Source organism: Salvelinus fontinalis, chromosome 33 (genome assembly GCF_029448725.1).
Source record: "Salvelinus fontinalis isolate EN_2023a chromosome 33, ASM2944872v1, whole genome shotgun sequence".
Taxonomy (NCBI): domain Eukaryota; kingdom Metazoa; phylum Chordata; class Actinopteri; order Salmoniformes; family Salmonidae; genus Salvelinus; species Salvelinus fontinalis.
The window spans coordinates 19,197,961-19,222,718 of record NC_074697.1 but is presented as its reverse complement, the minus strand read 5'-3'; the positions used below and the strand labels follow the sequence as shown (position 1 = coordinate 19,222,718).

At 45.7% G+C, this 24,758-nt stretch overlaps 1 protein-coding gene across 8 annotated transcripts in view; it reads left to right on the top strand.

The window, feature by feature from the left end:
• Nucleotides 1–24,758, top strand: part of LOC129831784 (protocadherin Fat 3-like) — a 393,104-nt gene that overhangs the window by 129,148 nt on the left and 239,198 nt on the right. For all 8 annotated transcript variants that reach the window (XM_055895235.1, XM_055895232.1, XM_055895234.1 and 5 more), the window contains one exon: nucleotides 3,028–6,366. In XM_055895235.1, coding sequence (XP_055751210.1) covers nucleotides 3,048–6,366 — 3,319 coding nt within the window. In that variant the 5' untranslated portion in view covers nucleotides 3,028–3,047. The remainder of the gene's footprint in view (nucleotides 1–3,027; nucleotides 6,367–24,758) is intronic.

The following is a 24,758-nucleotide window of genomic DNA, read 5'->3' as shown; positions in this document are numbered from 1 at the left end:
TGTGTGCATATTTAGGAGAGATTTCCAGCAGGTGTGTGTGTGTGTGTGTGTGTGTGTGTGTGTGTGTGTGTGTGCGTGCGTGCGTGCGTGCGTGCGTGTGTGTGTGTGTGTGTGTGCTTGTTTGATTTTTTTATGTAATAGTTACCGTCAGATGCAGGACAGGTGTGTGTATGTAGCAGCATAAAGCTCAGTTTCCACTGTCACTTAAAATTAGGGCCAAATTCGAGCTGTTTTGAGGGAAACTTGGGCCACCGCAGCCCAGTTTCACAACTGGTGCAAGCTTGATTAGAATGGAGGCTGGTGACGCCGTTACTATGCAACCATCAGCTGGTCACTGCTGGATGCTGACACAACATTTAGCTAGCTCGTCTGGGCTTGTTGCTGGTAGCTAGCACATGTACAAGCAGTAGTCAGTCATGACACAAATTACCACCATAGCTGATCCTTGCACTGCAAAATTAACTTTTATGAGAACAGTCAGCCCTCGATTGCTAGCTACATAACGTTAGCTAGAAAATCATAGTTGAAACAAGCTAGCTAGCTAATGTGAGCTAATGTGAGCTAATTTTAGCTGGCCAGGTCGTATTGAAAGATAGCTATCTAGCTAGCTACATCATATCAAACATGTCATCTGGTTTGCTTGATTAGCTAGCTATCTAATTGCCAATGCCATGGCAAGCAAGGTAGGCATTAAACTAGCTAGCAAGCCGGTTATGCAAGCGACAACGCTAACCCTTTATCTAGCTAGCTAATTAGGAGTATGGGGTAACGTAAGTGAAAACAGTCAAGCCGATCGTAGAACGATATAAACACAAACAGTCAAGCGGATCGTAGAACGGTTTTAACACAAACAGTCAAGCGGATCCTAGAACGGTCAAAACACAATCTCCTATTATAGCATTATGAAGCTCTCTCTCTCTCTCTCTCTCTCTCTCTCTCTCTCTCTCTCTCTCTCTCTCTCTCTCTCTCTCTCTCTCTCTCTCTCTCTCTCTCTTTCTCTCTCTCTCTTTCTCTCTCGCTCTCTGTCTGTCACCGTATCTATTACAGGCCCCTCTTCTTCTCTCTCTCTCTGTCTCTCTCTCTCTCTCTCTTCCCACGCTCCATGTCTCTGCCTCCCGTCCCTTTCACATTCTATTTCAGTCTTTAAATTCTCTGTGCCTCTCTCTCTCTCTCTCTCTCTCTCTCTCTCTCTCTCTCTCTCTCTCTCTCTCTCTCTCTCTCTCTCTCTCTCTCTCTCTCTCTCTCTCTCTCTCTCTCGCTCTCTCTCTCTCCCTGGTCTTCACCCCCTCTTTCTCCCAGTCTCTGCATCTCAGAGTGAAGGTAGGTTTGAACTGACAGTTCATCATGCAGTAGCCTCTTTATCCTTGGGGATGTTCACCAATCTTTTCTGGGCTGTGCTGTAATAAAGGCATACCAACCAGCCTACAAAACACCCAAACACACAGACCCCTTGAATTCTTCCACATTTGTTACGTTGCAGCCTTATTCTAAAATTGGTTCAAAACATTTTTTTCCCTCATCAGTCTATACACAATACCCCATAATGACAAATTGAAAATGTATTAACATTTACTGATGTTTATTAAAAATAAAAAGAGAAATACCGTATTGACATAAGTATTCAGACCCTTTGCCATGAGAATCGAAATTGACCTCCGGTGCGTCCTGTTCCCATTGATCATCCTTGAGATGTTTCTACAACTTGATTGGATTCCACCTGTGTTAAATACAATTGATTGGACACGATTTGGAAAGGCACACACCTGTCTATATAAGGTCCCACAATTGACAGTGCGTGTCAGAGCAAAAACCAAGTCATGAGGTCGAAGGAGCTCCGAGACAGGATTGTGTTGAGGCACAGATCTGGGGAAGTGCCTTCATGGTAGAGTGGCCAGACAGAACCCACTCCTCAGTAAAAGGCACATGACAGCCCACATGGAGTTTGCCAAAAGGCACCTAAATGATTCTCAGACCACGAGAAAGAAGATTCTTTCTCACACACACACACACACAGACACACACACAGTCTTTTGTGGATTGTCATCTTTGTTCCCTAAATGGCTGATGGGTCTTATTTAAATATAGGGTTTGGATGGTGGTTTTCATTGTTTTAGCTGAGGGGTTTGGCAACTGTTAAAAAGCAGATGTTTTTGTAGGTCAGAGGATTGTCGACAGACTCATAGTGCTGAGAGTGTTTTGAAAGAAAGAGAGAGTGTGTGTGTGTGTTTTTGGTGTGTGTGTGTGTGTGTTTTGGTGTGTGTGACAGTTCTCTTTCCCCAGCATGTTATTATAAGTTCTCTCGGACATGTGAACTCCTCCCGTCCACCCTGCAGTCACCGAGGTGGAAAACGTAGCGTCATCATAACCCCAGCTGCGGTTGCGCTCCTATCTCCACCAACATGGCATTTACCGGATCAGGGTTTCTCCCAGTACCCCGGATTGGAGCATATTTGTGGCCACTTATTTCAGAATAGCTCCCTCTTGTTCTGACAGAAACTAAGCACAACAGCAGGCCTATTTGACTCCCAGCTTGAGCCATATCTGGCCTGTTGTTTTTGACAGATATATCACCTATTCTCTTGTAGTTCAGGAACAGTATTACGACAGAGGGATCTGTTTTTAGATTCAGCTTCCCTGCAGTTTAATAGTGGTATGTTTTTTTGGTGTGTTTTGGTGATGCTGCTCTCCTCCTTCCACTAGCCATGCAATTATTTTGTTCCTTCCTTCTTGAACCAACCTCCTGGTTTTTCAAAAACGTTCAATTGAGTGTCAGTGTCCATAGAGTCCTCACACAATGATGTCATACCTCCTAAGGTTGCCTGGTTACCATGCATTCCTGTCATCTCCCTCTCCATCCAATCAATCTTTGCAATCAAATAGAAAATTAGTAGCCTGTTAGGCCTAGAGGTCAAAGGTCAAGTTGTGGGATATGTGGCATGTATTTTGTGGTTGTAAATCCTTTCCTCCTTTGCCACAATCTCCCCTCTGCCACCGTGGCTAACATCTCTCTCCTTTCTTTTGTTGCAGGATGGAAGAGTGATGATGGGATGGATGTGAATATGGGCCAGTGGGCCTACACAGGCATGCGTGCCCCTCTCTTCTGCCTGGCCCTGTTGCTGCTGCTGCTATCCCAGCCTGCTCCCTGCTCCTGCCAGGACACCCATGGTTCTCCCCAGGGCCCCGCCAACGGCCCTCCATTTCTCTTCACGCAGTCCGTCTATCATGCCACTGTCTACGAGAACTCGGCAGCGCGAACATACGCCAACAGTAAAGTTAAAATGGGAATCCACCTGGCCCAGCGCTCCTGGGACATCCGCTACAGGATCACCTCCGGGGATGAAGAAGGCTTCTTTAAAGCAGAGGAGTACGTACTGGGAGATTTCTGCTTCTTACGCATAAGGACTAAAGGCGGCAATGCAGCCATCTTGAATCGAGAAATCCAGGACAGCTACTTACTGACAGTGAAAGCCTCCGTCAAAGGGGAGGTTCTGGAGACCTGGACCAAAGTGACTGTCCAGGTCCTGGACATGAATGACCTCCGACCTCTATTCTCACCCACCACATACTCAGTCACCATCGCAGAAAGCACCCCCCTCAGGACTAGCATAGCACAAGTTACAGCCACTGACGCGGACGTCGGCTCTAACGGGGAATTTTACTACTTCTTTAAGGAGAAAATGGAGCTGTTCGCCGTGCACCCAACTAGCGGTGTGGTCTCCCTCAGCGGGAAACTGAACATTGAGGAGCAGAACCGATACGACCTAGAAATCCAGGCGGTGGACCGCGGGATGAAGTTGTATGGAAATAACGGTGTGAGCAGTACGGCCAAGCTCTTTGTGCATGTAGAGCGTGTCAACGAGCATCTGCCAGTCATGAATGTGGTCACCCATGTCCCCTCGTGGTTAGACAAGGATCCTGTGTATGCAGTGGTCACTGTGGAAGACCTGGACGAGGGGTTAAATGGAGAGATTGAGTCCTTGTCTATAGTGGCCGGAGACCCTATGGAGCAGTTCACTCTGGAGAGGTCAGAGGGCAATGAGTTTGCTATCAAGGCGTCTGACCAAGTTGACTGGGAGAACTTCCCTTATGGATATAACCTCACACTTCAGGCTAAGGACAAGGGTGCCCCGCAAAAGTTTTCTTCGGTCAGGGTTGTGCACATCATGGTGAAGAAACTACATGCTGTGGAAGTGAAATTCGAACAGGAGTCATACGAAATGAGTCTCAGTGAAATCTCACCCCCAGGCACGATCGTAAAGGTGGTGAACATCACCCCTAAGCTGGACCATGCGGAATATATTCTGACCCCCTCGGCAGACTCCTCCTACTTCCGGATGAACACCCTAACGGGCGTGATCTCAACTACTCGCTGGTTTACGGAGTGCACCAAGGACATATTTGACCTGGAAGTGGTGGAGGTGGACAGCGAGCTGAGGGTCAAAGTTTGGGTCTCCATTGAGGACGCCAACGACAACACCCCAACATTCACTCAGCTTTCGTATGAGGTGTTCGTCAATGAGAGCATTCCCGTGGGATGGACCGTGCTGACGGTGTCCGCTGTGGATGGTGATAGCGGGGAGAATGGATACATAACATACAGCATAGCCAGCCTTCAGCCCCTGCCCTTCAAAATCAACCAGTTCTCTGGCATCCTCACCACCACACAGGAGCTGGACTTTGAGTCCTCGTCTGAGAGCTACGTGTTTGTGGTCAGGGCTTCTGACTGGGGTTCCCCCTACAGACGAGAGAGTGAAGTCAACGTAACTGTCCATCTGGAGAATGTGAACGACAACCAACCCTTATTCGAGAAGGTGGCGTGCCAGGGACTAGTCTCTCGGGACTTCCCCATCAATGAGGTAATCACCACCATGTCTGCCATCGACATAGACGAGCTGGAGCTGGTGAAGTACAAGATCCTGGAAGGGAATGAGAGGGGCTTCTTTGACTTGAACCCTGACTCAGGGGTCCTAACCCTACGGAGGTCCCTCTCCACTGCCAGTCCAAAAAATGGAATCTTCAGTTTGAAAATAACCGCCACAGATGGAGAGAACTTCTCCGACCCGATGTTCGTGAACATTTCTATAGTTCATGGGAAATCTTTCCCCAAGAGCTTCAACTGTAGGGAGACCAGAGTCGCCCAAAAGTTAGCTGAGAAATTACTAAATAAGTCCAAAGCTAGAACCAAGCCCAAGATCGAGGAAGGATTCATTGACCTTTTCTCCGTCAACAGACAGACACCTCAGTTTGATAAGGCCTTTCCCACAGACATATCAGTGCACGAAGACCTAAAGGTCGGGTCCAGTGTCTTCAAGGTTACTGCCTATGACGGCGACACAGGTTTTAACGGTCAGATTTTGTACGCCATCTCAGATGGAAACACAGACAGCTGTTTCACCATCGACATGGAGAGTGGGCTGATCAGCGTCTTCCTGCCCATGGACAGAGAGAAAAGAGACAGATACCTCCTCAACATCACTATCTACGACCTGGGCCTGCCACAGAAAACCGCTTGGCGTCTGCTCACCGTCTACGTAGAAGATGCCAATGATAATGCACCTCAGTTCCTGCAGGAGGGAGGCTATAGAACCTTCATTCCCGAAAACACAGCCATCGGCACCGATGTCATTCAGGTTGAGGCCACTGATAAAGACCTGGGGCCTAATGGAGAGATTGTCTACTCCGTCCTGACCAGCACCACCCAGTTTGGCATCAACAGCTCCAACGGGATTGTGTACGTTGCCGGCCAGCTGGACAGGGAGTTCGTCTCCACCTTCAACTTGAAGATCGAGGCTCGTGACCGTGCAGAGAAAGGGAACCAGAAGTTTTCAGTCACCACTCTGAAGATCTCTCTAGACGACGTTAACGACTGCCCCCCAGCATTCATCCCCAGTGTCTACAACACCCGGGCCCTGGAGGATCTGCCAGTGGGTACCGTGGTGGCCTGGCTCGAGACCCAGGACCCCGACCTTGGCCTGGGCGGCCAGGTTAGATACTCCCTGGCCAACGACTACAACGGGAAGTTTGAGGTGGACAAGGCCAGTGGGGCCATCCGTCTGACCAAGGAGCTGGACTACGAGACGCAACAGTTCTACAACCTCACGGTGAGAGCCAAGGATAAAGGGAGACCTGTCTCTCTCCTGTCTGTCACCTTCGTGGAACTAGAGGTGGTAGATGTTAACGAGAACCTCTACACTCCCTACTTCTCCCACTTCGCCCTTACGGGATCGGTGAAGGAGAGCGCCCGCATCGGGACCACCGTCCTCCAAGTCACGGCCCGGGATGACGATGATGGTAGAGATGGGGAAATCCAGTACTCTATCCGGGACGGGAGTGGACTGGGACGATTCGCAATCGACGAAGAGACGGGTAAGTGCAGATTGCCTTAAAAAAACCTGCTGTTGCATGTAATATCACAGTTTAGATTAGTCTTGGTAGTTGGTTTATTCTCTGGATTTATAGGCATTAACAATTGAACATAATACAGTTTACAACTCTGCGTTGTGTAGATATGTTAGATTTAATGTTGTGGTGCTAGAGCTACAATATCCCGTTTGACTGACTAATGCTGTGTGAGAGCCATGTGTGTTTAATGATGCTGGACCTTATAAATCCCATCTCGGCTGTGTGTGTGCGAGATGGAGAGAGAGACATGCTCCGGAGGCCAGTCCAGAGGCTGACAAAGAATCTAATTGTGGAGCGGCTGCCGCGTTTTGGGCTGAGGTGTTCTTAAGAAGGTTTGGAGCTGTGATTTATAAGTTCCAGTCTGGGAGATTGAATTACCACACTGATCTCTTTATTTACATTTAGTGCAGTTATGTCATTTTCGCCTGACCCAGACGTTTGGCTTCTCTCTGCCTTCTCCACCTAAACCGCCTGCCCCTCCTCTTCTACTCGTCTCCAACTCTGGGCTGGAGCTCCGCCAGACCGTCCGGGGAAGCTTGACAGGCCCTTTGTGACATTCTGCTCCGAGGTATTCTAGGATTTTCCTGATTCTATTTATTTAAAGGCGGTTCGTGCCCGGCCGTGCGATCTGTCCTCTAGGAAGACGAGGAGGGGCAGAGTAGACCGGTTTATTTCCTATCTGAAGGGAGAGGAGGCGGCGGAGTGCCAAGAGGGAAGATTAGGGTTATTATGACCTTGGCCCACGGTGTGTGTTCTACTTCGTGTCCCTCCGCCCCACACACACACTATATAAATCCTACATGAATTATGGCCCAAGAGCAGTTTCCACTTAAAATGGGAAGGGCTTGGAGGAGAGGGAACAGGGGAGAAGAGAGGGGGAGCAGGGGGATAAGAGAGGGGGAGAAGTGGGAGAAGAAGCAGGAGATAGATTTTAAACAGCATCACCTCCGTGTCTGACGGAACGGTAAATTATCTTGATGGTTTCAAATTGCCTTTAGATCCCCAGCAAATGGCGCTCCGGGCCCAAGTAATCCTTCATCACACTCTAGGATCGTGTTGTGGAATGAGAATAAGAAAACAGGAGAGAGAGAGAGACACTCCAACCGACTCCTCCTTTAGTATTTCATGCAATTTAGCTGGAAACTGAAAAAGCCCAAAAGTGGTCCTCAAGCTCATTCGGAGTCTATAGCTAAGGCCTAGTTGTCTTTTAAATGTTACATTTTGGTTTTAGGGAGGAGTAGCCTAGCTCAGCATGTTTAGCAGTCTGACTCTTTTCTTGTCCTTCAGAGAAAAACGCATAAACTCATCCATTAACTTCTACTTGGTCACAATCCCGGATCCGGGAGCACCCCCATCAGTAAAAAAGCTGACTAGCATAGCCTAGCATAGCGTCACAAGTAAATACTAGCATCTAAATATCATTAAATCACAAGTCCAAGACACCAGATGAAAGATACACATCTTGTGAATCCAGCCATCATTTCTGATTTTTAAAATGTTTTACAGGGAAGACAATATGTAAATCTATTAGCTAACCACGATAGCAAAAGACACAACTTTTTTTTCCCACCATTTTTTTCCTGCATAGGTAGCTATCACAATTTCGACCAAATAAAGATAGAAATAGCCACTAACCAAGAAACAACTTAATCAGATGACATATTTAATTTGGTGTCCTTTGTCCAAAAGAATCGTTGCTCGGTTGTAGATTGTCGTCTTCAACGTTCGAATTAGCAGTAAACATTAGCCATGTGGGCGAGACGTGCCCAAGTCCCTAGAAGGCAGCACAAATAAATATCCGAAAATCGCAATATACTGATATAAACTGATATAACTCGGTTTAATATAACAACATTATGATGTCTTTAACACCTATATCGAATAAAAACAGAGCCGGATATATCTAAGAGCTATAACGGGAGCTTTCTAGAACGACAGCCAGAGCTCCTTTCTGCGTCCTGGCGAAGAGAACAAAGGACGGACCCCACGTTCCCAGCCCATTTATAAGCTCTCAGATCTGCCTAGCAACACCATTTCAATTCTCACTATTCACTGACATCCAGGGCAAGGCGTATGCAGTGCATCTCAACCAATAGAAGACAGGCAGATTTATAAACGGATCTCAGAACAGCCAGCAGATTTCAGCATTCTCACATCCTCATAGGAAAATTGCTCTAACTCCAGTTCTGTTTTACTCACAGATATAATTCAAACGGTTTTAGAAACTAGAGAGTGTTTTCTATCCAATAGTAATAATAATATGCATATTGTACGAGCAAGAATTGAGTACGAGGTAGTTTAATTTGGGAACGAAATTATTACAAAGTGCCAACAGCACCCCCTATTGAGAAAAGGTTTAAACTACTGCAGTTTTATAACTGCTACTGTTTCTGCTTATAACAACAATATTCGTTTTAAGGTATTGATAATAACTGCCTCAGTGTGCAGCTGCCGGGTCGTGTTTTGCAGTTTGGTCTCAGCTGAATCGCACTCGGGGAATCGTCCCCAGACTTTTCCTCCGACACATTGTTGCTGCTGGCTTCCGGGTTAAGCGGGCGGGTGTTAAGAAGCATGGTTTGGTGGGTCAAGTTTTGGAGGACGCATGACTCAACCTTCGCCTCCCGAGACTGTTGGGGAGTTGCATTGATGAGACAAGATCACAATTGGGGCGATAAAGGGGGTAAAATAAAAATATAAAATAAAATAAAAATATAATCTGTATGTATAATGTATACCAAACAAATAACATTGATTTAGAAGTTGAACAATCCATACAGCTCTATGCATAAGGACTACTTTTAACAATTTCCACCGAAACATGTACACAAACTAATTTAATGGAGAACCGTGCAGATGCAAAATTTGGTAACGGAATTACGTTTTCCAAAAACAATATAAATATCTGCTCAGAATTAATATTCAAAGATGTCTGCAGAAAGAATGGGGTGTCAGTTATGATATGACACCTTGAGTTTGAAAGGAAACAACTGGGTTATTGAAATACAGTAAGTATAGTGGATTTATACACAGTTACAGAATTACCATATGAAGATACATCATGGGTCCATGAGCTGTACTACACAACAATGCATTATTCTGGATATGAGTTCCGTGTTTGCCATGGCGCCGTGAGGTCGCCTAGGCAGAGTGCTCCTGTAAATGTGTTATTTTTTTATTGTTTTAATGCCTTTTGCTTGCATTTTTTTAGAGACGTTTTTGCTTAAATAAATACTGATTATTTATACACTGAGTGTACAAAACATTATGAACACCTGCTCTTTCCATGACATATACTCACCAGGTGAATCGAGGTGAAAACTATGACCCCTTATTGATGTCACTTGTTAAAGCCACTTCAATCAGTGTAGATGAAGTGGAGGTGACAGGTTAAAGAAGGATTGTTAAGCCTTTAGACAATTGAGACATGGATTATGTATGTGTGCCAGTTAGAGGGTGAATGGGCAAGACAAAAGATTTAAGTGCCTTTGAACGGGGTATGGTAGTAGGTGCCAGGAGCACTGGTTTGTGTCAAAAACTGCAACGCTGCTGGGTTTTTCACGATCAACAGTTTTCCGTGTGTATCAAGTATGGTCCGCCACCCAAAGGACATCCAGCCAACTTGACACAATTGTGGGAAGCATTGTAGTCAACATGGGCTAGCATCCCTGTGTAATGCATTCGACATCTTGTAGAGTCTACGCTCTGACGAATTGAGGCTGTTTTGAGGGCAAACGAGGGGTCCAACTCAATATTAGGAAGTTGTATTTTTGTCAAGGTAACCCATAGGCTAGCTAGGTTTTGTTTTTATTTGAAACTGTAGATGGCACAGGCTAGGACATCACAGAGGCTTGTTGTACTTTTGACTGGATTTCACTCTCCAAGGTTGGACTAACCCAATAGTTAGTGTGTAGTGAGTCTCTGGCGCCTTAGCGAAATCTAGCGGATGTCGGCTTCACCCAGGTAGGTGCTACATGTTGTCTGAGGAGTATCTACCCACGGACTCTGCCGAAAAGCTGGGAATATCAAGGGCTGGCTTGATGATCCAGACCTGTCTTATTGACTTGCCCCCCCCACCCTCCCCACTCCTGCTGGATGTGACCACTGATTCCCTCGTACTCAAGCCTGCTTCAGGGCATCAGAGGACCTGAGAACAGTTTTTTTATTTTTTTATTTCACCTTTATTTAACCAGGTAGGCTAGTTGAGAATAAGTTCTCATTTGCAACTGCGACCTGGCCAAGATAAAGCAAAGCAGTTCGACACATACAACAACAGAGAGTTACACATGGAATAAACAAACATACAGTCAATAATACAGTCGAAAAAGTATATATACAGTGTGTGCAAATGCGGTAAGAGAAGGGAGGTAAGGCAATAAATAGGCCATGGTGGTGAAGTAATTACAATTTACCAATTAAACACTGGAGTGATAGATGTGCAGAAGATGAATGTACAAGTAGAGATACTGGGTTGCAAAGGAGCAAGATAAATAAATAAATACAGTATGGGGATGAGGTAGTTGGATGGGCTATTTACAGATGGGCTATGTACACGTGCAGTGATCTGTGAGCTGCTCTGACAACTGGTGCTTAAAGCTAGTGAGGGAGATATGAGTCTCCAGCTTAAGTGATTTTTGCAGTTTGTTCCAGTCATTGGCAGCAGAGAACTGGAAGGAAAGGCGGCCAAAGGAGGAATTGGATTTGGGCGTGACCAGTGAGATATACCTGCTGGAGCGCGTGCTACGGGTGGGTGCTGCTATGGTGACCAGTGAGCTGAGATAAGGGGGGGCTTTACCTTGCAGAGAATTGTAGATGACCTTGAGCTAGTGGGTTTGGCGACGAGTATGACGCGAGGGCCAGCCAATAAGAGCGTACATACAGGTTGCAGTGGTGGGTAGTATATGGGGCTTTGGTGACAAAACGGATGGCACTGTGATAGACTGCATCCAATTTGTTGAATAGAGTGTTGGAGGCTATTTTGTAAATGACATCGCCGAAGTCGAGGATTGGTAGGGTGGTCAGTTTTATGAGGGTATGTTTGGCAGAATGAGTGAAGGATGCTTTGTTGCGAAATAGGAAGCCGATTCTAGATTTAATTTTGGATTGAAGATGCTTAATGTGAGTCTGGAAGGAGAGTTTACAGTCTAGCCAGAAACCTAGGTATTTGTAGTTGTCCACATATTTTAAGTCAGAACCGTTCAGAGTAGTGATGCTAGTCGGACGGGCGGGCAGGTGCGGGCAGCGATCGGTTGAACATTTAGTTTTACTTGCAGTTGGAGGCCACGGAAGGAGAGTTGTATGGCATTGAAGCTCGTCTGGAGGTTAGTTAACACAGTGTCCAAAGAAGGGCCAGAAGTATACAGAATGGTGTCATCTGCATAGAGGTGGATCAGAGAATCACCAGCAGCAAGAGCGACATCATTGAGGTATACAGAAAAGAGAGTTGGCCTGAGAATTGAACCCTGTGGCACCCCCATAGAGACTGCCAGAGGTCCGGACAACAGGCCCTCCGATTTGACACACTGAACTCTATCAGAGAAGTAGTTGGTGAACCAGGCGAGGCCGTCATTTGAGAAACCAAGGCTGTTGAGTCTGCCGATAAGAATGTGGTGATTGCCAGAGTCGAAAGCCTTGGCCAGGTCGATGAATACGGCTGCACAGTAATGTCTCTTATCGATGGCGGTTATGATATTGTTTAGGACCTTGAGCGTGGCTGAGGTGCACCCATGACCAGCTCTGAAAGCAGATTGCATACCGGAGAAGGTACGATGGGATTCGAAATGGTCGGTGATCTGTTTGTTAACTTGGCTTTCGAAGACCTTAGAAAAGCAGGGTAGGATAGATATAGGTCTGTAGCAGTTTGGGTTTAGAGTGTCTCTCTCTTTGAAGAGGGGAATGATCGCGACAGCTTTCCAATCTTTGGGAATCTCAGACGATACGAAAGAGAGGTTGAACAGGCTAGTAATAGGGGTTGCAACAATTTCGGCAGATCATTTTAGAAAGAGAAGGTCCAGATTGTCTAGCCCAGCTGATTTGTAGGGATCCAGATTTTGCAGCTCTATCAGAACATTAGCTATCTAGATTTGGGTGAAGAAGAAATGGGTGAGGCTTGGGTGAGTTACTGTGGGGGGTGGAGGGCTGTTGATCAGGGTAGGGGTAGCCAGGTGGAAAGCATGGCCAGCCATAGAAAATTGCTTATTGAAATTCTCAATTATAGTGGATTTATCGGTGGTGAGAATGCCGATGGTGACAATTGCCTCAGTGCAGTGGGCAGCTGGGAGGAGGTGCTCTTATTCTCCATGGACTTTACAGTGTCCCACAACTTTTTTGAGTTTGTGTTACAGGATGCAAATTACTCTTTGAAAAATCTAGCCTTAGCTTTCCTAACTGCCTGTGTATATTGGTTCCTGACTTCCCTGAACAGTTGCATATCACGGGGGCTATTCGACGTTAATGCAGAACACCACAGGATGTTTTTGTGCTGGTCAAGGGCAGTCAGGTCTGGAGTGAATGAAGAGCTATATCTGGTTCTAAATGTTTTGAATGGGGCATGCTTATTTAAAATGGTGAGGAAGGCACTTTTAAAGAATAACCAGGCATCCTCTATTGACGGGATGAGGTCAATATCCTTCCAGGATACCCGGGTCAGGTCGATTAGAAAGGCCTGCTCGCTGAATTGTTTTAGGGAGCGTTTGACAGTGATGAGGGGTGGTCGTTTGACCGCAGACCCATTACGGATGCAGGCAATGAGGCAGTGATCACTGAGATCTTGGTTGAAAACAGCAGAGGTGTATTTGGAGGGCAAGTTGGTCAGGATAATGTCTATGAGGGTTCCCATGTTTACGGATTTGGGGTTGTACCTGGTAGGTTCATTGATAATTTGTGTGAGATTGAGGGCATCAAGCTTAGATTGTAGGATGGCTGGGGTGTTAAGCATGTCCCAGTTTAAGTCATCTAGCAGCACGAGCTCTGAAGATAGATGGGGGCAATCAATTCACATATGATGTCCAGGGCACAGCTGGGGGCAGAGGATGGTCTATAGCAAGCGGCAACGGTGAAAGACTTGTTTATGGAAAGGTGGATTTTTAAAAGTAGAAGCTCAAATTGAACTCTGCAGGCTATCTCTGCAGTAGATTGCAACCCCGCCCCCTTTGATAGTTCTATCTTACTGTACTGTTCTGTACTGTACTGTACTCTACTCACTGTAATGTACTGTACTGTACTGTACTCTACTCACTGTACTGTTCCGTACTGTACTGTACTCACTGTACTGTACTGTACTGTACTGTACTCTACTCACTGTACTGTTCTGTACTGTACTGTACTCTACTCACTGTACTGTACTGTACTCTACTCACTGTACTGTTCTGTACTGTACTGTACTCACTGTACTGTACTGTACTGTACTCTACTCACTGTTCTGTACTGTACTCTACTCACTGTACTGTTCTGTACTGTACTGTACTCTATTCACTGTACTGTTCTGTACTGTACTGCACTCTACTCACTGTACTGTTCTGTACTGTACTGTACTCAATGTACTGTACTGTACTGTACTATACTCACTGTACTGTTCTGTACTGTACTGTACTGTACTCACTGTACTGTACTGTACTGTACTCTACTCACTCTACTGTACTGTACTGTACTGTACTGTACTCTACTCACTGTACTGTTCTGTACTGTGCTGTACTCTACTCACTGTACTGTTCTGTACTCTACTCACTGTACTGTTCTGTACTCTACTCACTGTACTGTTCTGTACTCTACTCACTGTACTGTTCTGTACTCTACTCACTGTACTGTTCTTTACTGTACTGTACTCTACTCACTGTACTGTTCTGTACTGTACTGTACTCACTGTACTGTACTGTACTGTACTCTACTCACTGTTCTGTACTGTACTCTACTCACTGTACTGTTCTGTACTGTACTGTACTCTACTCACTGTACTGTTCTGTACTGTACTGCACTCTACTCACTGTGCTGTTCTGTACTGTACTGTACTCTACTCACTGTACTGTACTGTACTCAATGTACTGTTCTGTACTGTACTGTACTCTACTCACTGTACTGTACTGTACTGTACTGTACTCTACTCACTGTACTGTACTCTACTCACTGTACTGTTCTGTACTGTACTGTACTCTACTCACTGTACTGTTCTGTACTGTACTGCACTCTACTCACTGTACTGTTCTGTACTGTACTGTACTCAATGTACTGTACTGTACTGTACTATACTCACTGTACTGTTCTGTACTGTACTGTACTCACTGTACTGTACTGTACTGTACTCTACTCACTCTACTGTTCTGTACTGTACTGTACTGTACTCTACTCACTGTACTGTTCTGTACTGTGCTGTACTCTACTCACTGTACTGGTCTGTACTCTACTCACTGTACTGTTCTGTACTCTACTCACTGTACTGTTCTGTACTCTACTCACTGTACTGTTCTGTACTCTACTCACTGTACTGTTCTGTACTGTACTGTACTCTACTCACTGTACTGTTCTGTACCGTACTGTACTCTACTCACTGTACTGTTCTGTACTCTACTCACTGTACTGTTCTGTACTCTACTCACTGTACTGTTCTGTACTCTACTCATTGTACTGTTCTGTACTGTACTGTACTCTACTCACTGTACTGTTCTGTACTGTACTGTACTCTACTCACTGTACTGTACTGTACTGTACTCTACTCACTGTACTGTTCTGTACTGTACTGTACTGTACTCTACTCACTGTACTGTTCTGTACTGTACTGTACTGTACTCTACTCACTGTACTGTACTGTACTCTTCTCACTGTACTCTTCTGTACTATACTGTACTCTACTCACTGTACTGTACTGTACTCTACTCACTGTACTGTTCTGTACTCTACTCAATGTACTGTACTGTACTGTACGGTACTGTACTCTACTCACTGTACTGTTCTGTACTGTACTGTACTCTACCCACTGTACTGTTCTGTACTGTACTGTACTCTACTCACTGTACTGTTCTGTACTGTTCTGTACTCTACTCACTGTACTGTTCTGTACTGTTCTGTACTCTGCTCACTGTACTGTACTGTACTGTACTCTACTCACTGTACTGTACTGTACTGTACTGTACTGTACTCTACCCACTGTACTGTTCTGTACTGTACTGTACTGTACTGTACTGTACTCACTGTACTGTTCTGTAATGTACTGTACTGTACTATGCTCACTGTACTGTTCTGCACTGTACTGTACTGTACTCTACTCACTGTACTGTTCTGTACTGTACTGTACTGTTCTGTACTGTGCTGTACTGTACTGTACTGTTCTGTTCTGTTCTGTGCTGTACTGTTCTATACAGTTCTGTACTCTGCTCACTGTACTGTACTGTACTGTACTGTACTGTACTCTGCTCACTGTACTGTTCTGTACTGTACTGTTCTGTTCTGTACTGTACTGTACTCTACTCACTGTACTGTTCTGTACTGTACTGTACTCTACTCACTGTACTGTTCTGTACTGTACTGTACTGTTCTGTACTGTACTGTACTCTACTCACTGTACTGTTCTGTACTGTACTGTACTCTACTCACTGTACTGTTCTGTACTGTACTGTACTCTACTCACTGTACTGTTCTGTACTCTACTCACTGTACTGTTCTGTACTGTACTGTACTTTACTCACTGCACTGTTCTGTACTGTACTGTACTCTACTCACTGTACTGTTCTGTACTCTACTTACTGTACTGTTCTGTACTGTACTGTACTCTACTCACTGTACTGTTCTGTACTCTACTCACTGTACTGTTCTGTACTCTACTCACTGTACTGTTCTGTTCTGTACTGTACTGTACTGTACTGTACTGTACTCTACTCACTGTACTGTTCTGTACTGTACTGTACTCTACTCACTGTACTGTTCTGTACTGTTCTGTACTGTTCTGTACTGTTCTGTACTCTGCTCACTGTACTGTTCTGCACTGTACTGTACTGTACTCTACTCACTGTACTGTTCTGTACTGTACTGTACTCTACTCACTGTACTGTACTGTACTCTACTCACTGTACTGTACTGTACTGTTCTGTACTCTGCTCACTGTACTGTACTGTACTGTACTGTACTGTACTGTACTCTACTCACTGTACTGTTCTGTACTGTACTGTACTGTACTGTACTGTTCTGTACTGTACTGTACTCTACTCAGTGTACTGTTCTGTACTGTACTGTACTCTACTCACTGTACTGTTCTGTACTCTACTCACTGTACTGTTCTGTAATGTATTGTACTCTACTCACTGTACTGTTCTGTACTGTTCTGTACTCTACTCACTGTACTGTACTGTACTGTACTGTACTCTACTCACTGTACTGTACTGTACTCTACTGTACTCTACTCACTGTACTGTACTGTACTCTACTGTACTCTACTCACTGTACTGTACTGTACTCTACTCACTGTACTGTACTCTACTCACTGTACTGGTCTGTACTCTACTCACTGTACTGTTCTGTACTGTACTGTACTCTACTCACTGTACTGTTCTGTTCTGTTCTGTACTGTACTGTACTGTACTCTACTCACTGTACTGTACTGTACTCTTCTCACTGTACTCTTCTGTACTATACTGTACTCTACTCACTGTACTGTACTGTACTCTACTCACTGTACTGTTCTGTACTCTACTCAATGTACTGTACTGTACGGTACTGTACTCTACTCACTGTACTGTTCTGTACTGTACTGTACTCTACCCACTGTACTGTTCTGTACTGTACTGTACTCTACTCACTGTGCTGTTCTGTACTGTTCTGTACTCTACTCACTGTACTGTTCTGTACTGTTCTGTACTCTGCTCACTGTACTGTACTGTACTGTACTCTACTCACTGTACTGTACTGTACTGTACTGTACTGTACTGTACTGTACTGTACTGTACTGTACTCTACCCACTGTACTGTTCTGTACTGTACTGTACTGTACTGTACTCACTGTACTGTTCTGTAATGTACTGTACTGTACTCTACTCACTGTACTGTTCTGTAATGTACTGTACTCTACTCACTGTACTGTTCTGTACTGTACTGTACTCTACTCACTGTACTGTACTGTACTCTACTCACTGTACTGTACTGTACTGTACTCTACCCACTGTACTGTTCTGTACTGTACAGTACTGTACTGTACTCTACTCACTGTACTGTTCTGTACTGTGCTGTACTCTACTCACTGTACTGTACTGTACTGTTCTCTACTCACTGTACTGTACTGTACTGTACTCTACTCACTGTACTGTACTGTACTGTACTGTGCTGTACTCTACTCACTGTACTGTTCTGTACTGTTCTGTACTCTACTCACTGTACTGTTCTGTACTGTTCTGTACTCTACTCACTGTACTGTACTGTACTCTACTCACTGTACTGTACTGTACTGTACTGTACTGTACTGTACTGTACTGTACTGTACTGTACTCTACCCACTGTACTGTTCTGTACTGTACTGTACTCTACTCTACTCACTGTACTGTTCTGTACTGTTCTGTACTCTACCCACTGTACTGTTCTGTACTGTACTGTACTGTACTCTACTCACTGTACTGTACTGTACTGTACTGTGCTGTACTCTACTCACTGTACTGTTCTGTACTGTTCTGTACTCTACTCACTGTACTGTTCTGTACTGTTCTGTACTCTACTCACTGTACTGTACTGTACTGTACTCTACTCACTGTACTGTACTGTACTGTACTGTACTGTACTGTACTGTACTGTACTCTACCCACTGTACTGTTCTGTACTGTACTGTACTCTACTCTACTCACTGTACTGTTCTGTACTGTTCTGTACTCTACTCACTGTACTGTTCTGTACTGTTCTGTACTCTACTCACTGTACTGTTCTGTACTGTACTGGCAGGAGACACTATGAGCTGAACATAACAGTCAGTAGAAGAGAGGACAGTAACAGGAGACACTATGAGCTGAACATAACAGTCAGTGGAAGAGAGGACAGTAACAGGAGACACTATGAGCTGAACATAACAGTATGTCAGTGGAAGGGAGGACAGTAACAGGAGACACTATGAGCTGAACATAACAGTATCCCAGTGGAAGAGAGGACAGTAGCAGGAGACACTATGAGCTGAACATAACAGTCAGTGGAAGAGAGGACAGTAACAGGAGACACTATGAGCTGAACATAACAGTATGTCAGTGGAAGAGAGGACAGTAACAGGAGACACTATGAGCTGAACATAACAGTATGCCAGTGGAAAGGAGGACAGTAGCAGGTGACCCGACTCTGGCACACTGGTTAGACTCTCACTGCAGAGTTGAGGGATCAGAGTTCATCGAGGGGTCAAAACCCTGTCATCACCCCATGTTGAGGGTATTTTTATCCCTATCACTCAGAATGAAGACATATAAGTCCTGTTGTGTTGTAGACCTTTTGTTAACTATGGAACCTGTATTTGTGGCACCTACACACACACACACACACACACACACACACACACACACACACACACACACACACACACACACACACACACACACACACACACACACACACACACACACAAAACACACAGACACAAACACAAAAACACACATCTAAACACACATACACATTCTCCCCCCTTCACCCCACTCGCTTGTCCCTTATTGATGACTGGGATCAGAGCAAAGGGGTGAATTTATAGCCCTTGTTAGCTGAGTGTTGGCAAGACCCATAAATCAACTAGGGGCTGCAGCAGTACAACGCCACAAACCAATTACAGCTTAAAGAGCATTACTCTAGTCCTTACACACACACACACACACACACACACACACACACACACACACACACACACACACACACACACACACACACACACACACACACACACACACACACACACACACACACACACAGCTTAAAAAGAACATTACTCTGACCTGCTTGTTGAATTGGATCTCGATTCCTCACTCCACACATATTCACAATGCACACACACATGCTACACACACATGCTACACACACACACACACGCCACACACACACACACACACACACACACACACACACACACACACACACACACACACACACACACACACACACACACACACACACACACACACACACGCCACACACACGCCACACACAAACATCTACCCCCCTCCATTTACGTATTCCTTTATTGCCATAATAAATATTCATTAAATTACACTGCTTTATGAAACAGCTTTTAAATGATTCCACTGTGAGTAATTATATGGTGTTGAGTACTAAAGCAAAAGAGATTGGAGTCTGTGTTGGATTAGTCCGTTCTAAAGGACCCATATGACCCATTTTTATTTATTTTTATTTATTTCACCTTTATTTAACCAGGTAGGCTAGTTGAGAGCAAGTTCTCATTTACCACTGTGACCTGGCCAAGATAAAGCAAAGCAGTGCGACATAAACAACAACTCAGAGTTACACATAAACAAACATACAGTCAATAACCCAATAGAAAAATGTATGTACAGTGTGTGCAAACGTAGAATAGTAGGGAGGTAAGGAAATAAATAGGCCATAGAGGCGAAATAATTACAATTTAGCATTAACACTGGAGTGATAGATGTGCAGATGATGATGTGCAAGTAGAGATACTGGGGTGCAAAAGAGCAAGAAGATAAATAACAATATGGGGATGAGGTAGTTGGGTGTGCTATTTACAGATTGGCTGTGTCCAGGTACAGTGATCGGTAAGCTGCTCTGACAGCTGATGCTTAAAGTTTAGAGAGGGAGATATGCGTCTCCAGCTTCAGTGATTTTTGCAATTAGTTTCAGTCATTGGCAGCAGAGAACTGGACAGAAAGTCGGCCAAAGGAAGTGTTGGCTTTAGGGATGACCAGTGAAATATACCTACTGGAGCTCGTTTTACGGGTGGGTGTTGTTATGGTGACCAGTGAGCTGAGATAAGGCAGGGTTTTACCTAGCAAAGACTTATAGATGACCTGGATCCAGTGGGTTTGGCTCCGAATATGTAGTGAGTGCCAGCCAACGAGAGCATACAGGTCGCAGTGGTGGGTTGTATATAGGGCTTTGGTGACAAAACGGATGGCACTGCGATAGACTGCATCCAGTCGGGGGCTATTTTGTAAATGGCATTGCCGAAGTCAAGGATCGGTAGGATAGTCAGTTTTACGAGGGTATATTTGGCAGCATGAGTGAAGGAGGCTTTGTTGCGAAATAGGAAGCCGATTCTATATTTAATTTTGGATTGGAGATGCTTAATGTGAGTCTGGAAGGAGAGTTTACAGTCTAACTAGACACCTAGGTATTTGTAGTTGTCCACATATTCTAAGTCAGAACCGTCCAGAGTAGTGATTCTAGTCGGGCTTGCTGGTGTGGGCAGAAATCGGTTGAAGAGCATGCATTTAGATTTACTTGCATTTAAAAGCAGTTGGAGGCCACGGAAGGATTGTTGTATGACATTGAAGCTCGTTTGGAGGTTTGCTAACACAGTGTCCAAAGAAGGGCCAGATGTATACAGAATGGTGTCATCTGCGTAGAGGTTGATCAGAGATTCACCAGCAGCAAGAGCGACGTCATTGATATATACAGAGAAAATAGTTGGCCCGAGAATTGAACCTTTTGGCACCCCAATAGAGACTGCCAGAGGTCCGGAAAACAGGCCCTCCGATTTGACACACTGAACTCTATTTGAGAAGTTGTTGGTGAACCAGGCGCGGCAGTCATTTGAGAAACCAAGGCTATTGAGTCTCCCGATAAGAATGTGGTGATTGATAGAGTAGAAAGCCTTGGCCAGGTCGATGAAGACTGCTGCACAGTACTGTCTTTTATCGATGGCTGTTATGATATCGTTTAGGACTTTGAGCGTGGCTGAGGTGCACCCGTGACCAACTCGGAAACCAGATTGCATAGTGGAGAAGGTACGGTGGGATTCGAAATGGCCGGTGATCTGTTTGTTAAATTGGCTTTCGAAGATTTTAGAAAGGCAGGGCAGGATGGATATAGGTCTATAATAGTTTGGGTCTAGAGTGTCTCCCCCTTTGAAGGGGGGGGTGACCATGGCAGCTTTCCAATCTTTGGGGATCTCAGACGATATGAAAGAGAGGCTAGTAATAGAAGTTGCAACAATTTTGGCTGATAATTTTAGAAAGAGAAGGTCCAGATAGTCTAGCCCCGCTGATTTGCAGTGATCCCGATTTTGCAGCTCTTTCAGAACATCAGCTGTCTAGATTTGGATGAAGGAGAAGCGGGGGGTGCATCGTAGTGCACCCCCCACTGCTGCAGGGGGTGCATAGTAGTTGGCCGAGGTAGGGGTAGCCAGGTGGAAAGCATAACCAGCCATAGAAAAAAGTGCTTATTGAAATTATTATTAATATCGTAGATTGATCGGCGGTGACAGTGTTTCCTAGCCTCAGTGCAGTGGGCAGCTGGAAGGAGGTGCTCTTCTTCTCCATGGACTTTACAGTGTCCCAAAACCTTTTGGAATTAGTGCTACAGGATGCAAATTTCTGTTTGAAAAAGCTAGCCTTTAGATTTTCTAACTGCCTGTGTATATTGGTCCCTGACTTCCCTGAAAAGTTGCATATCGCGGGGGCTATTCGATGCTAATGCAGAACGCCACAGGATGTTTTTGTGCTTGTCAAAGGCAGTCAAGTCTAGGGCTATATCTGTTCTTAGTTTCAAATTTTTTTGAATGGGGTATGCTTGTTTAAGATGGTGAGGAAGGCACTTTTAAAGAGCAACCAGGCATCCTCTACTGACGGGATGAGGTCAATATCCTTCCAGGATACCCGGGTCAGGTCGATTAGAAAGGCCTGCTCGCTGAATTGTTTTAGGGAGCGTTTGACAGTGATGAGGGGTGTCGTTTGACCGCAGACCCATTACGGATGCAGGCTATGAGGCAGTGATTGCTGAGATCCTGTTTGAAGACAGCATAGGTGTATTTAGAGGGCAAGTTGGTCAGGATGATATCTAAGAGGTTGCCCATGGTTACATATTTAGGGTTGTACCTTGTAGGTTCCTTGATAATTCGTGTGAGATTGAGGGCATCAAGCTTAGAGTGTAGGACAGTACGGACCCTAACAGTACGGCAATCGATTCACATATGGTGTCCAGGGCACAGCTGGGGGCTGAGGGGGGTCTATAGCAAGCGGCAACAGTGAGAGACTTGTTTTTAGAAAGGTGGATTTTTAAAAGTAGAAGCTCAAATTGTTTGGGCACAGACCTGGATAGTATGACAGAACTCTGCAGGCTATCTCTGCAGTAGATTGCAACTCCGCCCCCTTTGGCAGTTCTATCTTGTCAGAACATTTTGTAGTTGGGGATGGAAATTTCACAATTTTTTGGTGGCCTTCCTAAGCCATGATTCAGACACAGCTAGGACATCAGGGTTGGTGGAGTGTACTAAATTAGTGAATGAAATAAACTTAAGGAGGAGGCTTCTGATGTTAATATGCATAATACCAAGGCTTTTACGGTTACAGAAGTCAAGAAAAGAGAGCGCCTGGGGAAGGGGAGTGGTGCTTGGGGCTGCAGTGCCTGGGTTAACCTCTACATCACCAGAGGAACAGAGGAGGAATGGGATAAGGGTACAGCTAAAGGCTATAAGAACTGGTCTTCTAGTGCGTTCAGAACAGAGAGTAAAAGTAGCAGATTTCTGGGTGTGGAATAATAGATTCAAGGCATAATGTACAGACAAGGGTATGTTAGGATGTGAGTACATTGGAGGTAAACCTCGACATTGAGTGACAATGAGGGAGGTTTTGTCTCTAGAGGCACCAGTTAAGCCAGGTGAGGTTACCGCATGTGTGGGGGGGTGGGACAAAATGGCTATCTAATTTATATTGGGCATAGCTGCGGGCTCTACATTGAAATAAGACAATAATCACTAACCAAAACAGCAACAGACAAGGCATATTGACATTAGGGAGAGGCATGTGTAGCCGAGTGATCATAGGGTCCGAGCTGGAGACACGGCGATTCAGTAGACGCTACTACACTAGGCGAGCTGGAGACACGGCGATTCAGTAGACGCTACTACACTAGGCGAGCTGGAGACACGGCGATTCAGTAGACGCTATTACGCTAGGCGAGTTGGAGACACGGCGATTCAGTAGACGCTACTACACTAGGCGAGCTGGAGACACGGCGATTCAGTAGACGCTACTACGCTAGGCGAGTTGGAGACACGGCGATTCAGTAGACGCTACTACGCTAGGCGAGTTGGAGACACGGCGATTCAGTAGACGCTACTACGCTAGGCGAGCTGGAGACACGGCGATTCAGTAGACGCTACTACGCTAGGCGAGCTGGAGACACGACGATGTAGTAGACGCTACTACACTAGGCGAGCTGGAGACACGGCAATGTAGTAGACGCTATTACGCTAGGCGAGCTGGAGACACGGCGATTCAGTAGACGCTACTACGCTAGGCGAGCTGGAGACACGGCGATGTAGTAGATGCTACTACGCTAGGCGAGCTGGAGACACGGCGATTCAGTAGACGCTACTACGCTAGGCGAGCTGGAGACACGGCGATGTAGTAGATGCTACTACGCTAGGCGAGCTGGAGAAACGGCGATTCAGTAGACGCTACTACGCTAGGCTAGCTGGAGACACGGCGATTCAGTAGACGCTACTACGCTTGGCGAGCTGGAGACACGGCGATTCAGTAGACGCTACTACGCTAGGCGAGTTGGAGACACGGCGATTCAGTAGACGCTACTACGCTAGGCGAGCTGGAGACACGGCGATTCAGTAGACGCTACTACGCTAGGCGAGCTGGAGACACGGCGATTCAGTAGACGCTAGTACGCTAGGCGAGCTGGAGACACGACGATTCAGTAGACGCTACTACGCTAGGCGAGTTTTAGACACTGCGATGTAGTAGACGCTACTACACTAGGCGAGCTGGAGACACGGCGATTCAGTAGACGCTACTACGCTAGGCGAGTTGGAGACACGGCGATTCAGTAGACGCTACTACGCTAGGCGAGCTGGAGACACGGCGATTCAGTAGACGCTACTACGCTAGGCGGGCTGGAGACACAGCGATTCAGTAGACGCTACTACGCTAGGCGAGCTGGAGACACGGCGATTCAGTAGACGCTACTACGCTAGGCGAGCTGGAGACACGACGATTCAGTAGACGCTACTACGCTAGGCGAGCTGGAGACACGGCGATTCAGTAGACGCTACTACGCTAGGCGAGCTGGAGACACGACGATTCAGTAGACGCTACTACACTAGGCGAGCTGGAGACACGGCAATTCAGTAGACGCTATTACGCTAGGCGAGTTGGAGACACGGCGATGCAGTAGACGCTACTACGCTAGGCGAGTTGGAGACACGGCGATGCAGT